Source organism: Schistocerca gregaria, chromosome X (genome assembly GCF_023897955.1).
Source record: "Schistocerca gregaria isolate iqSchGreg1 chromosome X, iqSchGreg1.2, whole genome shotgun sequence".
In the NCBI taxonomy this organism is placed as follows: domain Eukaryota; kingdom Metazoa; phylum Arthropoda; class Insecta; order Orthoptera; family Acrididae; genus Schistocerca; species Schistocerca gregaria.
Genome location: NC_064931.1, coordinates 666,659,918 through 666,678,004, shown reverse-complemented (window position 1 = coordinate 666,678,004; position 18,087 = coordinate 666,659,918). Strand labels below are relative to the sequence as shown.

The 18,087-nt window shown below is 39.0% G+C and overlaps 1 protein-coding gene across 2 annotated transcripts in view; it reads left to right on the top strand.

Moving 5' to 3' along the window:
• Positions 1-18,087, top strand: part of LOC126298070 (mucin-5AC-like) — a 276,647-nt gene that overhangs the window by 208,294 nt on the left and 50,266 nt on the right. For both annotated transcript variants that reach the window (XM_049989390.1, XM_049989389.1), the window contains exons 7-9: positions 5,897-6,041; positions 9,636-9,728; positions 11,856-11,992. In XM_049989390.1, coding sequence (XP_049845347.1) covers positions 5,897-6,041; positions 9,636-9,728; positions 11,856-11,992 — 375 coding nt within the window. The remainder of the gene's footprint in view (positions 1-5,896; positions 6,042-9,635; positions 9,729-11,855; positions 11,993-18,087) is intronic.

The window sequence follows — 18,087 nt, the reverse complement described above, 5'->3', positions numbered from 1 at the left end:
CGGCAGCTGCTTATCCAACGGCGGCAGGGCGTGATGGCGCTTGTGGAGATGACTATTGACCTAGTTTAGCATAAATGTGGTTCACCCAAAGAGCCAACATGTTTCCATTGATTGAAGGTCAAATCCTGATGGTTCCATACCCTCTGCAATTGCAATTGATGAAGTCGTTGGGTCAACATGTGAATTCATAGGGGTGGCTTGGCTGTGGAGCTCCATGTTCAACAGTGTATGATGAACAGTGTGCTCTGAAACATTTGTGTGTGCATCAGCATTGTGTTCATTCAGAAGAGATGCCACAGATCACCATCTATCGTTTTTTACAGAGCAGACATGCCTTCGAACACCACATTCTGTGAAGAGTCGTCGACGTCCAACCATTTAACTCCTGATGGTAGTTTAATTGTCAATCAACCTCTTTCTATAGATGCTTGTGACAGTAGCATGTGGACATACTCATCCACAGTCTTTGCTAGGGTGGTCCCCCATCCATCTCTGCTGCACATATGTACTTTTTGTAGCATGTTACATGCCCACATCGTCACCAGACGGAATCGAACTGTGCGGTGGACATTGGTCATAATGTTCTGTCTTATCTGCTCTAACGCTGAAGCCATTGGGTAAAACAAGATTGGAATGTTATGAACATGCTCTTAAGTATGACATAGGAGAAGTCTGTAATACATTGGTTGAAATAACTGGACGGAATGGTTGCACATGAAGTTCGGAGATGGGCAAACCTTAGCCGTGATTTTTGATTTCTTTGTTCTGTGGTGATATACTGTGATACACTACACCACATCATTTTTACAGCAAAAGCACACAAAGTGCACTGAATGACAGTTACTAAGGGAGAAATTGAACTTGCTTCGGAACAACAGTCACTTACTACAGAAGAGCTAACTCTCAACCAGTGATAGTAAATGGAAATGTAGAGGCTAGGACATGTTAACTACAGCAAAGCCTGTGTATGAATGCTCTGTATGCATTTGACAGTTCATGCAGTACAGTGTTTGATGAAGGTGGTTGTTGTAACGCGTAGTGCAACATTCTGTTTGGTATGGCAACATGTCTGCAAGACATCCTTTGAGTACTTATGATAGTGAACAAGCAGTTGGATGCTCAAAGATGGTCAAGGTGTCACTACTGTTGCCACAGTAGTGGGTGTGTCCAAAAGTGTCATCTCCCAATCAAAAAAGGCTGCTGAAGGTGGAAAATGTTATGGGAAAGCATGCTGGTGGTTGTAGATCGATAAAAACACTGCGAGATGATTTATACATAGCCTTAGTGGCAAAAAGGAATACACATCTCGTTCCTAGGCAGATTGCTGCAGACCTTGTAACCACTAACTGTACACCTGTCTCTACTAGAACTGTTTTTCAGCAATTAAATCAGGCTAACATGTATGCTTGGGACCCTCACTACAAACACACCGCTGATGAGAAAGAGTTTATTGGTGTTGGGAGCATGTTGGTTGTGTTCAATGACAGCGGTCCAGAGTGCTGTTCTCTAACAAATATCACTTTACTGTGGCAAGGGAAACTGGCTACCAGTTGCTGTGGAGAGAGAGGGGAGCATGTTATACAGCACATTATGTTCATAACTGTCATTGGTATGGCAAAGGCATTATGGTGTGGCCAGGCATTATGCACGATGGTGGAACACCGTTACATATCTTTGCACAAGGTACTATTACAACACAGCAGTATTGTAGGGAGATTATTCTGGATCATACCCATCAGTTTAGGGGTGTGGTATGTCTCAAATTTCCGTTTGTGGATGACAGTGCCCACTCATACAGGAGTGCTGAAGTGTCCAACAAATTGAAGAGTGAATATATTGAATGTTCGGAATGGCCTGTACACTCACCAGACTTAAACGCTATAGACATATAGCATAGCTGGGATGCTCTTGGCAGCAGTGTTTCTCAATTGATATCCCTCCACGAACTGTGCAATAACTGAAAACCACCTTGAAAGAAGAGTGTGTATCAAACACTAATATTAATTACACCTACTATCCTGCATTCCCATGTGATGAAATCTGACTATTTTTCATTATAAATACACCACTCCACCTCTGTTGTTTATGTCCTGTGTTGTCAATCATTGCCTGTGATCATTCCTGTCCAAGCATATCCCTGTTTCTTAGCAATTGTCAAGCACTGCATTACCACAGATATATTGAAAACTATTGCCTTGCTCAGAAAGACAACAGAGTTTTTCACAAACTGTACGGAGGACTTCAAATTCTGAGCTTAACCACTATTTGCTAAGGAACTGGCAACTCAACTCAGTATAGAAAACCCAGTAGATGGTACAATGCAGAAACAAAAGAGACTGAAGAGGAGACATGTCCAGTATGAGGGACAAGATGAAAAAATTCAAGATCCACAAATGCAGTGCAAAACAGATGTTTATATTAAAGTATTTGATATTATAATATGTGCACTCAGTGGAAGCTTTCAACTTCTCATAAGTCACAGTGATATTTTTGAGTGGCATGTCACTTGAAATTGTAAGTGAGAATTGTTTCAAACTGTTCTGCAGTTTTAATCATGAACAGGCTATGAACATCAGTCTTATCAGTTTTAAAGATGGACTTAAATTGGTCTCACTGTTAGTAAAGCCTGGTAGCACACCAAGTAAAACTGTGAATCTCATATGTGAGTGTAGTTTTGTGCCCAATATAGATGTAACTGTATGAATTTTGTTAACACAACCAGTGACAGTGGCAAATGGAAAAAGAAGTTTTTCGAAGCTTAAACTGGTTAAAACAAACCTGAGGTTGACAATGGGTCAGGCACAACTGTGGGGGCTGGCAATGGTGTCAATTGAACATGAGAGCTAGCTGAATGTTTGGATTTGAACAAAGTCATACAGGAGTTTGCTGATACCAAAGCAAGGAAAATATCTGTAATATAAGGCAAGCACAAAAACATGTATTCATAATTAATTTTAGTTTTGATTTACTTATGTATGTCATGCATTTTAATTCATTTACTTAGTAAAGATTTGTTGCAGGTAAGCCTACAATTGTTTTGTCTAACAATGAAATAAGTTGCCAAATGTCACCTGCCTGTGCAAACCCAATGTTGGAGGTGCTATTTCACATACTATAGTATGTTTACTTTTCATTGTTTGCTGAGACCCATAGTTCTGATGACATAGTTTGAAACGTTTTGTGCCTGTTGCAATTTTGCCATCATACGCAACCTGCAGCTGTTCAGCACTGCAGTGAACAGTTGTTCAGTGTGCAGTGAACAAGTGTGTATTTCTTTCTTTGTCTTTGTGCTGTGCTATGAATATATAGTACATTTGAAGATAAATGTGTATACATGTGAAGATAAATCTGCATATAAATACAGGGTGTTTCAAAATTTACCGGTATATAGAAATACACCATTTGTTGCAATATGCTTTGGACAACAGTACATTTTCAGGCAGACAAACTTTCGAAATTACAGTAGTTACAATTGTCAACAACAGATGGCGCTGCGGTCTGGGAAACTCTATAGTACGATATTTTCCACATATCCATCATGCGTAGCAATAATATGGCGTAGTCTCTGAATGAAATTACCCGAAAACCTTTGACAACGTGTCTGACGGAATGGCTTCACATGCAGATGAGATGTACTGCTTCAGCTGTTCAATTGTTTCTGGATTCTGGCGGTACACCTGGTCTTTCAAGTGTTCCCACAGAAAGAAGTCACAGGGGTTCATGTCTGGCTAATAGGGAGGTCAATCCACGCCGCTGTCGTCTAAGGCAGTTTGTACCGCCACAAATTCACGAAGAATGTCCAGATAGCGTGATGCAGTAATCGTTTCGGATCTGAAAAATGGGCCAATGATTCCTTTGGAAGAAATAGCGGCCCAGACCAGTACTTTTTGAGGATGCAGGGACAATGGGACTGCAACATGGGGCTTTTCGGTTCCCCATATGCGCCAGTTCTGTTTATTGACGAAGCCGTCCAGGTAAAAATAAGCTTTGTCAGTAAACCAAATGCTGCCCACATGCATATCACCGTCATCAATCCTGTGCACTATATCGTTAGCGAATGTCTCTCGTGCAGCAATGGTAGCGGCGCTGAGGGGTTGACGCGTTTGAATTTTGTATGGATAGAGGTGTAAACTCTGGCGCACGAGACGATACGCGGACGTTGGCATCATTTGGACCGCAGCTGCAACACGGCGAACGTAAACCCGAAGCCGCTGTTGGATCACCTGCTGCACTAGCTGCGCGTTGCCCTCTGTGGTTGCCGTATGCGGTCGCCCTACCTTTCCAGCACGTTCCCAGTCTGTTGAAATTTTTCAAACAGATCCTTTATTGTATCGCTTTTTGGTCCTTTGGTTACATTAAACCTCTATTGAAAACTTCGTCTTGTTGCAACAACACTGTGTTCTAGGCGGTGGAATTCAAACACCAGAAAAATCCTCTGTTCTAAGGAATAAACCATGTTGTCCACAGCACACTTGCACGTTGTGAACAGCACACGCGTACAGCAGAAAGACGACGTACAGAATGGCGCACCCACAGACTGCGTTGTCTTCTATATCTTTCACATCACTTGCAGCACCATCTGTAGTTGAAAATTGTAACTACTGTAATTTCGAAAGTTTGTCTGCCTGAAAATGTACTGTTGTCCCAAGCATATTGCAACAAACTATGTATTTCTATGGCTGCTCGTTTAGTTTTTATTGCCGTTTCAAATATACCGGTCATTTTTGAAACACCCTGTATGTGCTTTCACAAAACCTGTCTTACACTAGTACTGTGAGAACTCTACTCACCTACACTCTCCTCGGCAATTATGGTGCTCATCCCTCTTCACTGCATGCTTCTCTTTGTTCAGGGAATGAGAAAAAGCAAACAGATTTTAGTTATATACTCCGAGAGTGATATAACTGAATTCTGGTTGATGTAATCAATTTTTGAGTTGCAATTGAAGATATTATACACTATAAACATTTCGTTTCTGCTTCACTGACTGGTACCCCATACCTGGCTCTGGCCTTAAATACTCATTCACATCAAACATGTGTATGAGTAAGTGTGATGCATGAAAGTAAGACATCATAGATGAATGACATTGTGAGAAATGTTGACCATGTCTGAATATGCAAGGTGGGGGGCAGTGGTGGCACTTGAAATTTCTGCACAGGGTGGCAAAATCCCAGAGCCAGCCCTGTTCATTGTTTCTGTGGCATACTTATTTGTTATGATAAATGAATCATTATAATAGTTTACAAAGAACAACCTTAAATGAATGGTAAGTCAATATAAAAGAATCAGTCGGTCTTATTTTGAAGAGTTTTAAAGTGAAGATGTCATTCTATTTTTCTTGGAAAAAGAGAAATACTTTGATTTGTATTTTTTGGACCTCAACTGCTCTTGTAAGACAGAGATCATTATTTGACATTTAGAGACCAGAACCTAATAAGTAATGTTTATCTGATCTGATACTCAATAGATTAAATATGACAGCATCATACAATCATCAAAAATATGAAATAAACCCCTATGTATTAAAAATATTAACTCGAATACTAACTGATAACTGAATATTTGTAATGCCATTCCTTAAAGATAGTTTATGTACAAAAAGTGTTTGAAGAATCCATCATTTTATAGCAACAAGTGAAAAACAAGTCATAATACTATGCATCACTAAGATGTAATCAGATGGCGGAAAAAAAAATACAGTTTGTGTGATGTACTCTGTGACTGAATGATTCTATCTTTTTGTTCCAGCAGTTGGATTAGTTTTTTTATTGGTCTCACTTATTCTTTTCTGGTAATTTATTAATGTGTGTACTTCCAATCCAAAATTTCAATAATTTCTTTTATTTTTATTACTTTGTCAGTTATTAATTACATTCTTTTTCTCTATGATCAGAAACTGGCGATGTCTCAGTTATAACTATGCCACAAGAAGGACAACACTTTGTGTCAATAGATGGAAAGCGTACATACATAAACTTGTTTGGTAGCACTACAGATTCTCACAGTGTTGCACCTAGCAGAGTCCATCAATTCCCTGGGTAAGTGTGCAGTACTACGTATCTAGCAACATTAATCTTATTATAGTCACCATAAATGTAACATTTCCCATATAACAAATTAGAATACAATTGTAACTTGTCAAACAGATTAGCTTTATATTTTCGATCAGCTTCCCATTTTTTTTCCTTAATGAACCATTAAACTAAATTTACTGCATACGGGACTGTGGCAGGAATTTCCTGGCCGGTTGACAGATCTCTTCCTACAAAAAGTAGCACATATACAGTGCTCCCAGGAGCAATGGTCAATATTCAGATACATGACAGGAACAACTATTTGAAACAAAAAGCTTCCTATGAACATATGCCCTACTCTGCATAGTTCCTGAGATAGAATGCATTTAATGTACATTGTTATTTATTTTCTGTGTTATTCAACACATTGTCAGGTTCACACATGTACACATGTACAACTGTTAGTTATGATTACAACATGCACTTCACAAAGTATCAATTGAAAAAATACATATTTTTAACACATTCACCTCTAAGCGTTATTGTACATGTCACATTACACCTGTTGTACAGTTCACAATAAATGTTCTAATTTCCTGTCATCAACTTCAGTGCATTTGCGCGCTCTTGGGAGAATGTGTTGTGTTGTTTGTCTGAGTGCCTCTGCGCATTCCCTAATGAGGGAACCAGTGTCCATGATGAGATGAAGCAGTTCATCTTGCATTTTCATCTTTTGTTTGTACACCTCACAAGGGGAGGGTCTGACATGTGTTCACCGGTTTTCCATGTTTTGCAAAGATATTCTGTATTTAATATAAAGAGACACATTGTTTGGTTGTATACTAGACACTCCCTAGTTTTTGAAAAAATCTTGGTCAAAGTTGATGACAAGAAATCATATTTTCAATGCTATACATCAAAAGACCATCTGAATACAACCCTTTTTTATATAATGTGGAGTCCAAAGTTAACTATGTTCATGTTGTTAACATTTTTGTGTTTTCATGCTGTAGCTTGGGTATCTGTCATTCAGTGTGTCCAGCAGAGTGAGATTGGTTGTTGAGAGGTCAAAGCACTACACTATCAAACTGCTAGTCCATGTTTTATTCACCATCATGGCATTTTCTTCACTTGATATTATTTTGGTGTGTCTGATAACATTTTGATAACTGGAATACTTGTCTTTGTCTTTTTTGAAGCAAAACATGAGGAGGTGTGATTTGCAATCAAATAAATGTTTATTACAGTGGACTCATAGTTGCTTTCATCATGATACATTGTACAAAAATATGCCTAAAATATATTATTGCAAAATTCTAACTGATCGTCTATTTGTGAACTGTCTCACAATCAGTGGGGTGAAACTTACAATAGAAACAGGGAAAACATAAATATTTCTCACAGCATTTGTAACACATGAACAAAATCTTACTTCATTGACATGTTTTCCAGTACATTGTTTATGGGAAACATATCAGATTCATGTTGCTAAAAAAAGATTAATCAGATATCAGTCTTGATACATACCAAAATTATAAAAGCATATCTTGAAATACAGAAGTGGACATCTGGTTATGGACCAATGGATGACTTTTGATAGCATCCACCCTGTCTTGTAATTCTCTGCTCTGTTATGATGTCACATGATTTTGAAGTCATGTGATGAAATTCTGTACCTGTTGAATAAGTAAATGTCACATGGTTAACATAGAGAGATACATTGTGGTAGTATTACTTTCACAGTGAAGGTTGGTCGAGCATCACCATTTATGAAGATCCTTACTGTGCATCGTGTGTCATGATGACAAGAATGGTCAACACATTATATATACTTATTTGATTATTAATCACACATCCCTATATTGCACTTCAAAGAAAGGAAGGAAGGGTTCCCATTATCAGAATGTTATCAAATACACTGAAAAAACATCTAATAAAGAAAGAAGCCACCATCAAGAATCAAACATGGACCAGCAGTCTGGTAGACTAATGCCTTCAATGGTTAACTGCTGTCCTTGTGCTCTTAGACACAATGAATGATGTGTATCCAAGCTATAGTGTGAAAACACAAAAATCTTAATAACTTAAACATTGTTAACATTGGATCCCATATTATATTAATAAAAAGTGTTTGTTTTTTAGATGATCTTTTGCTGTATAACATTGAAAGCATGATTTTACATCATCAACTTTTTTAGAAAAATTAGAGAGTGTTTAGCAAAAAGCCAAAATGTGTTTCTTTATTTAAAATGTACAACATATTTGCAAAACTTGATAAAAATTGGTGACCCACATGTCAAACCCTCCCATTGTCAGATTTCATCAAACCTCGTAAACAAAAATCTAAGGGCATAAGGTCTGGTGATCTTGGTGGCCAGTTAATTGAACTATCATAACCAATCTAGCAGTTAGGCTAAGTGCAGTTGAGGTGTGACCTCAGAAGTATAGTAAAATGTGGAGGAGCTCCATCATGCTGGAAGTACATTGCAGTTCATGTGGCCAAGGGAACATCCTTGTGATGTTCAACAAACAAATTTTCCAAAAATGGAAGTAGTTCTATCTGGTCATTTGCTCTTCTAAAATGACTGGACCTATCAACTTGTTACTGTTCATGCTGAACCAACCACTGATCAAAAAATGAATTTGGAAATTGGTTTCCACTGTAATGTGCGGATTTTCCTGCTACCATAAATGATTATTACATGTGTTATTGATTCCATACATTGTAAATATGGTTCTATTAGTGAATAGTGTTAATGGAATCAAATTACAATTTTCATTTAGCCAGCAACAAAATGCAAGTTATGTGGCACTGTAGCCAATGTGAAGATTGTGGATATGTTGTATGAGAAATGGGTACAAGTTTTTTGTGTGCAATATTTGCCATGCATTCATGGGACATTAATACTTGCATAAAGTCCACACACACACACACACACACACACACACACACACACACACACACATGCATGGCCACATTGTCATGGCTGTTGTACTGGCACTACAGCTCAGCTGGGGTGAGGGGTTGTATTAGGTGGAATGAGTGGAGTAGAAAGGAGTTGGGGGAGAAGTTTTGCAGGAGAGGTGGGTGATGGTCAGGAGGAAGATGAAGCAAGCATACACAATTGGAGTATGGCATTAGTAAGCTTGCTGTGGCATAAGCAGGTGTAGTTACGTGTAGCACCTAATTATGTGGAGGAGTGGACTAGGAGTGGGAGATAAAACAGAGGAGAGGGGAGAATTTCACGACTGAAGAAAGTGTTGAAGGACTGTTCCCATTGATATAGTTAAGAGAAGATGGTGATGATGTGAACAAATGACATGGTTTGTGAAACAGCCACTTAAGTCAAGTATGATGTGACCAGCTGTATGTTCTGCTACTGGGTGGTCAGCTGAGCACTTGGCTACAGTTTGGTGGTGACTACTCATTTGGGTGGGCAGTTGCTTGGTACTCGCATCTACATAAAAGGCTGTGTAGAAGTTACAGCAGAGCTGGTACGTGATATACAAACATTCAATAATCACACATCCAAATGGCATTACTTATGGTATTTATTTATGTCTAAATGTAAATTATCATGAAAAAATAATAACATTGAGAAACATCATTTGTTTTAGATTTGCTGTACCTGAAGATCAACCAACAACACCTTCACATCAAGTCCCAAGCAGACGTCCATTTACAAGACGACCTACTCAGACTCCAGTGAGGTGAGAAACTTTTCATCAGCTACTCCATAAAGCAAAACTCTTGTACTCTCTGTAGTTTATAGATTTTTCCTGTTCCTTCACTCACATGTGATCAACTATGAGATTAATTTTCTGCTACGTTAGAATACAGGGTGTTCCTGGAGGAATGGTCAGTATTTAGGGATATGACATGAATAATTATTTGAAGCAAAACATTCCCATAAACTTGTGCTAAAAAATGCATACCTTAAGAGGTGTGAACATTTCTTCATCTTTGACAAATCTCCTATACTGTAAGCTCTTTGCTTTCCTTATTTTGAGAGAGGGTAGTATGGACCAAAACAAAGAAAAATGCCTGACAATCAGGCTCTCTAAAAGCACATACCTTAAGAGCTTTGAGCACCTGTTCATCCCCACTACTGTGAAACATATCTCTTCTATTGAACAAGTGCTTATAGGTCTTAAGGTATGCATTTTAGATCCCATGTTCATGAAACAATTTTTTCTTGTTTTGGTCCATACTAACTCCTCCCCAAATTTGGAAAGCAGAGAGCTTGCAATAGAAGAGATTTGTTTCACAGTATTGAATATGTAGATGTGCTCATAGCTCTTAATGTATGGTATGCATTTTAGAGCACATGTTTACTATGCTTTTTTGCTTCGAATGATGGTTTCTCTCATATTCATTGGTCTTGACCATTACTTTTGTGATACTGTGTAGGAAGTAAACCTCATGCTGCTTTAATAGTCTCTTCTGTCTCTTCTGAAAGTCTATAAAATTCCTAAAAGAAACTAAGAAACTAGTTGGATTTAGTATATGCTGAAATGATCAGTAAAGCAGTGGTTAAACAATAGTTTCACAAAAAAATAATAAATGAAATAGAATTGCACCTATGAGCTATTTAAAGAGTGTGATCAATTCTGTATCTATGTGAACAATTTTTTTTAGTTTATCGAAATTACAGGTAGGAGTCTTATGTTCGGTATAATTTCAAGTCTATATCTGGATCACATAACAAAGTTATTGTCAGTTAGACACAGAAAGGTGCAGTCCTGGTGGTTTGCAGTTATCTCTATATTAATATGGCTGTGGCAGCAACAGCAGTGCATTTCAGTTCAGTATTTTTGCTGTTAACCTGTGGTACCGAGTTTGCCTTATCACTTTGATACTCACTTTTGCTATTAGCTACAGGCATCCTTTTCTATATTATAAAAATCAGCACAAAGAAACAAAGCATATGATGAAAATGAATCACAGCAGTAATGTAGCAGTCATAATTGTTATCTGCAGAATGATATGACAACAGCAAAGAAAATGGAAGGCATGAGCTAGTTTCTTCTCTGGTTGGTTGTTAGTGTGTGAGCTCTTCTGTCAACAGCCAGCATTCAGTCAAGTGCATTATTACACTTGTCCAAATATAGAGATGTAGGTCTGTGTACCATTTTCTTATGCATGTACATGACTGATAGCTGCATAAATACATTTTATCTTTGGATAGTATCTTATTTAACAGAAAGAATAGGTCATGAGCGATTGCAACAAAGTAAACTTTTAGTTATGTAGCATGCGTGATTCAACTTAATGATACAGCTACCTTGTTTAGCATGCCCTCTCTTTTCATACTTGATTGTTTGTCTTATGTTCCATTGATGCATTTGTATTATATAACTGACTGGAGCATTGCAAGATAGGAACACGTCTTTGGAGAAGACTGTATTGATTTCCGAGTTCACATGCCCCATGATGTTAGAGTTCAAAGCTTCCCCATAACCACTCCAGATGCCTATCCTTCCAGCATGTGTCAAAACACAATGCCCAGCATTTTTCAACACCTTGCCACATTGATTAAATTATACCTATGTATCTAACAATATTCTTACTTTCAGTAGAGTACTAAACCATAATATAAAAATTAGAAAAAAGGAGTGGGAATTATTTTAATTGCTATGAAATCAAAAGCCTGGAAGAGGCTATTTCTGAAGTGGTGTATATGATGTTTATACAAGCACATTTTCATATTGTCTGCTTATTCTGACATTATAATCCAAAAATTTTTAATGTGGATTTCTGTCATTTTCTTGAGAACGTTGAACAACATCATAATCAAAAGTTTGTTCTTACATGGCTATTTCTTTTACTTTGTGTAGGATTGACACATGCATTGTTGGAGATGATTCAACTTGTGATGCTGCACAGAATGAGATCTGTCGAACAGAACAAGGTGTATCATCATGCCACTGTCGACCAGGATTCAGCCGACGCAAACATCGTGAACCATGTAGAAGTGAGTTATTGTGTAAAGCTATGGTTGTTTACTACTGATTTTTTTTCAGATGTTGAGATCTAAGTCCTTGTTAACAGCTGTATCAGATATATGGTGATTGTAAGGATAATTAACCAGAAGAAATTTAGAACTGAATTATTTGTTACCTAGCTGACTATATATTAAAGTTTGAAGATTGGTTTGATGCAGTTTCCCACAATAGTCTATTCTGTATAAGTCTCTTCATCTCTACATAACTATTGTAACCTACATCCATTTGAACATGTTTAATATAGTGAAACTGTAGCCTTCCACTAGAATTCTTACTCCCTATACTTTCCTAAATTAACAAGTTAATGAGTCCCTCATGCCTCAGGATGAGCCTAATTAACAGATTCATAGTTTCAGTCAAGTTGTGCCACAAATTTCTTTTCTCCCTCATATGATATCAAGTTTTGTACCACTTATCTCCCGAAATTAAGCAATAAACATGCTTGATCAGTCAAGTAGATCTGCAGCAACTGTCTATCAAAATTTCAATCTTTGCCTTGCAGAGTACTCTTTGTTCTCAAAACATTTACTGTGGCTAGTGGGCTAATGTGAATAAATGTCCCTCATTCCATATAGATCAGCTTATTAATATTGTTAATTTTATGGCTGGCCATTCCACTATTTCACTATGGCATCAACAGCGATTCCATTTTAAGCTTATATGAACAAGGGAACAATTATCCATTGATATTGTTTTATTATTATCAAGTAAGGAAAATGTACACGTGACTACACATGCAATGTAATAACTTAACTGTTTCTATTTACATTCTCTGAACTCTACAATGTCCAGGGTAGTCAGGGTGCTCTACAGGAGATCTTTCTCTGTGAAAGATGGTAAGCACAGCACCAACTGAAGCATGTGTCTTTTTGTTTGTTTTGTCTGCAGTCACAGTTCACATACCTGTGTTCAAGCAACATTGCGTTACGATCTCCTTGAATCTTACTACATCTGAATATAGTGTGTGGTGCACCTCCCACACCAGTCAGCTTTCATTGTATCCAGTGAGATTAGGGAAGAGAGAGAGAGAGAGAAACACACACACACACACACACACACACACACACACACACACACACACACACACACATTCATGCACACACGCACATACAGTGCCATTGCTGATGTACAAATTGGCTGTGGGTGTGTGTGACCTTAAGTGCAGGTTTGTAAACAAGATTGTTTTGAGTACAGATTTTCATTTTTCTACAGATAGAGTGTTTCTACCAAGCATTATGCGTAGGTACTTTGAAATGTATTATTATTATTTTGTTGGTTTTCTGACCATTCTATACAGAAGTCACATTATGTTCTTCTGTTCCATAGATGAAAGGCAAAGACGTATGCCATTGAATGGTGAGATGTTAGTCTGTTCCTGTTAAAATGACTTGAAGTGTTTCTAAGGGCAGTTACTGAATTTCTGTTCACACATTCAAAGTTTGTGCTCTGGGCAGTTAAGGCTAGGTCATCTGCATACAAGAAGCTTCTTGTTTTTGGATTCCACAGTGTGTATGTTGAAGAAAATTTTAACTGAAAATCTTTCCTGTGGCTGGCAATTTTTCTATATTCTCTTAGAACTGTGCTGTCATTAATTTTGTAAAGATGACCTAGACTCAAAGCTAACAGAGACCCCACTCAGGTTTATTCAACAAATTGGGATATATTTCAGAAGACACTCTAGAGCAGATGAAATTATCTTAGACCAACCAGAGTAAAGTTTACACAATGGCAGAGTCCGGCCAGTCACTAAAGAGTGAACTTGGTTTGGCCATGGTGAGAACTAAACCAATAGATTAAACAGCCTGCACTGCTACTGTCTCAGCACTGCAGTAGAATTACAATTTGCTCAGATTGGCCTGGGCTGATTTACCTGCAGGAGTCTGGAAAGTGTGGCCTTGTCAGAGGGTGTTCCTGGTGGCAAGCACTACCTTGGGTATTGGTGCCACAGAAGCTGACAATAATGTTACACCAGCTACTCAATTTCCATAGTGACTATGTTTTGAACAATTACAGAAAGTCAACACAAAATTTGTGTATTTGAAGAAGATTGCTGATAAGTTTGATTAAAGTCCTCAATTAGATATAATGAAGCTAAACAACTTAATCTGATTGATTTTGATCTCATCCTTTAAAACTGCCAAATTAAGAATTATAATCCACAGCATTTTCTAGATTGAAAATAATTATAGGGTCAATGGAAGTATAAGTCTATTCAGAGTGATATGTTTAAGCATTACAGTAGGCCTCATGCCTTATCACACAATTTCAGAATTTCAAGTGGGAACATGGGAAGCAAATTAGTACCATTTAAAAAACCTCACAAAACAGAAAATTTTTACTTTCTCCTGGTTTGGTCACATCACTTAAAAACTGTTCCTGGCCACATGAAATTCCATGCCATGTCATGCCATGCCTCTTAACCGGCCTGAGTGGAAACTGTTGACACTTAATAACGGCACTTACATCCTTCACCAGTACTGCCAGTACTCAAGTCTGATAAGTTGCATTTGTGCAGTACATTGTTAAAGGTTTCTGGTGTGGTCTTCAATTTTTTTATGTTATTCTTTCAGTAATAGCAGATTGTAGTGAAGAGGAGTTTGATATGCTTATGGTTTTTGGAGAATTATCTAAAACAGAGATGGTTTATGCAGAGAGATATCAATATCATTGCCACAGGTCATGACATTTCCAATAACTGTAGACACAGATTCACAATAGCACCAAGAGCATTTGACCCACATTCATAACAAACAAGTCAGAAGACATTTTAGAGATGAAAAAATTTCAGATATTTCTGCTGTAATATATTTCAACCCATATTTGTGAATGTGAATAACAGCTGTAGAATTCTACATGATAGGTTTTATGTCTGTATCACATCCAAATTCATAATTCATTAACCAAAGATGATTCCAGATGATTACTGAAATAACTTTGAACACAACAAAAGACAAGGTCATGAGAAACCAACAACTATTTATTATGTCACAGCATGACAGTAATACAATACTGTTTTATGACGTGTACAAAATTAAGTGAAGAGTATTGACTGCCAGTCAGAGCCAGTGCACTGCAATATCAAAAAACATTTGCCCACCCAGGGCAGCTGGCTCTCACCAGTGGGTGATTGAGGCACTCTCACCAGTAGGTGATTGAGGCACTGGATTACAATTGGTATCCAATAGTAGGATCCTGGAGCAGCCAAACTGTGCACTACTCAAACAGTGATTTATACCATGTTAGTGTCAGCAATGTGTAGTAATGTATGATTTACTATGCCCCTACTCTCTTGGGGGGGAAGACCAACCAGATGAATGTTCCTCCCTGTTGTGCTGGTGGGTGGCACATCCGTAGTGTTGAAAGTAGTTGCCCTGGGAGTGCACAGTTTAGGGTCTGTGTGGGCCCCCTCCTGTGAAGTAGGCAGGTGACCCTGGCAACTTAGAGGCAGGACCATGGGAATGTCGGAGTAGTCATTAGGTGCTGTATGCTGGGGAGCAGTAGTGTCTGGTGGGAGGGTAGTTGTTGCCAGAAGGAAGCGGCAGGTTTACATGTCTATGTGACAGGTGCCTGCATTGGTGCAGGAGGTGCCTGGATCAGTATGAGAGGCAGCAGCAACAGTGCGGGAGGTGCATGCATTAAGGTAGGACGCACTCACATTAGTGTTAGAGGCACCAGGAGGTGCCTGCAGCAGAATACGAAATGCCCAAGGCAGGTTAAGAGGTGTCTGTGTCAGTACTGGAGGTGCCTGTGTCTGGGTAGAAGGCACCCACATTGGTGCATGAGGCACACATGTCAATGTGGGAGGTACCCATGTTGGTGCAGGAGGTGCCTTTGGCATTGTAGGAGGTACCAACATCAGTGCAGAAAGTGACAGCAGCTGGGTAGGACACGCCTGCATTGGTGTAGAAGGTGTGTAAGTAGGAGGCACCCGTCTCAGTGCTATATCTGTCAAGCGGCCAAACTGCATTGTCTGTGTAGGGGTGATCCCCCAGCAGAAAGATGGCAGGCATGGCTGGGGCAGTGTGCTGCCACAGTGAACTGAGATGCTGGAGGAATGCCACTGTGGAAGCAAAAATCATAAAAAGGGATGAATCAAAAAAACCATAGTGCAAGGAAGGGCAAGCTGTGGCGGCAGTAAATTGACTAATTAGAGGAATATGCTTTTTATTGTACCTTATCAGATGGTGTTTGATGGGAACCAACTGTTGGGGAGCCCAGCTGTGCATATGTTTGAGAGCTGAGGAGTGAAACAGCTCTCTCATCTTGCACAAAGCTTCCCCAGGGAAGCGTCCTTGGACCTCTGCTGTTCCTGATCTATATAAATGACCTGGGTGACAATCTGAGCAGTTCTCTTAGGTTGTTCGCAGATGATGCTGTAATTTACCATCTAGTAAGGTCATCCGAAGACCAGTATCAGTTGCAAAGCAATTTAGAAAAGATTGCTGTATGGTGTGGCAGGTGGCAGTTGACGCTAAATAACGAAAAGTGTGAGGTGATCCACATGAGTTCCAAAAGAAATCTGTTGGAGTTCAAATACTCAACAAATAGTACAATTCTCAAGGCTATCAATTCAACTAAATACCTGGGTGTTAAAATTACAAACAACTTCAGTTGGAAAGACCACATAGATAATATTGTGGGGAAGGCAAGCCAAAGGTTGCATTTCATTGGCAGGACACTTACAAGATGCAACAAGTCCACTAAAGAGACAGCTTACACTACACTCATTCATCCTCTGTTAGAATATTGCTGCATGGTGTGGGATCCTTACCAGATGGGATTGACGGAGGACATTGAAAGGGTGTAAAAAAGGGCAGCTCGTTTTGGATTATCACATAATAGGGGAGAGAGTGTGGCAGATATGATATGCGAATTGGGATGGAAGTCATTAAAGCAAAGACGTTTTTCGTCGCGGCGAGATCTATTTACGAAATTTCAGTCTCCAATTATCTCTTCCGAATGCGAAAATATTTTGTTGAGCACAACCTACATAGGTAGGAATGATCATCAAAATAAAATAAGAGAGATCAGAGCTCGAACAGAAAGGTTTAGGTGTTCATATTTCCCACACGCTGTTCGCGGGTGGAATGGTAGAGAGATAGTATGATTGTGGTTCGATGAACCCTCTGCCAAGCACTTAAATGTGAATTGCAGAGTAGTCATGTAGATGTAGATGTAGATGTAGGGGCCAGCAGAAGTGCCACATGGTGCACTGGTTGCCTGTTGTGGTGAGGTGTGAACTGCAGTGACTTTCTCTTCACAAGGCAGGCTTTTTGCTATGTGTCAATGTGGTGTACGAACAATGATGGTGTATTGGAATGTGTGGAAAACAGCATTCAGCAGCAGTAGAGGGAACACTGTTGAACCACTTTGTTTGGCACTAGGTGGAGGATTGCTTTCCTGACCATGAAGGCTGCATAGGAAGTGGGAGAGGTTGTAGGCAGTAATGTCATAGAGCCTGATGTGGCTGCTTGCAGCACTAGGAAGAACTTGATGCAAGTGACAAGGGTGTGGATGTGCACAAACACCACAAAGCAGCAGTGAAGAGGGAAGCCAGTACACTATCAATAACTCAGATGGGAAACCAATCATAAGCAAAAAAGGGAAAGCTGAAAGGTGAAAGGAGTATACAGAGGCTCTATACAAGGAAGATGAACTTCAAGGCAATATTGTAGGAATAGATGATGATAGAGGTAGATGGGAGACATGATACTGTAAGAAGAATTTGACAGAGCACTGAAATATCTAAGTCAAACAAGGCCCCAGGAGTAGATAACTTTCTGTCACAACTAGTGATCGCCAGCCATAACAAAACTCTTCTGGCATACAAGATGTACGAGATGGGCAAAATATGCGCACACATCAAGAAGACTGTAATAATTCCAATTCCAAAGAAAGTAGGTGCTGACAGGTGTGAATATTATGGAACTGTCAGTTTAATAAGTGATGACTGCAAAATACTAACACAAATTATTTACAGAACAATGGAAAAATTGGAAGAAGCCAACCTTGATGATGATCAGTTTGGATTTCAGGGAAATGTAGGAACATGTGAGGCAATACT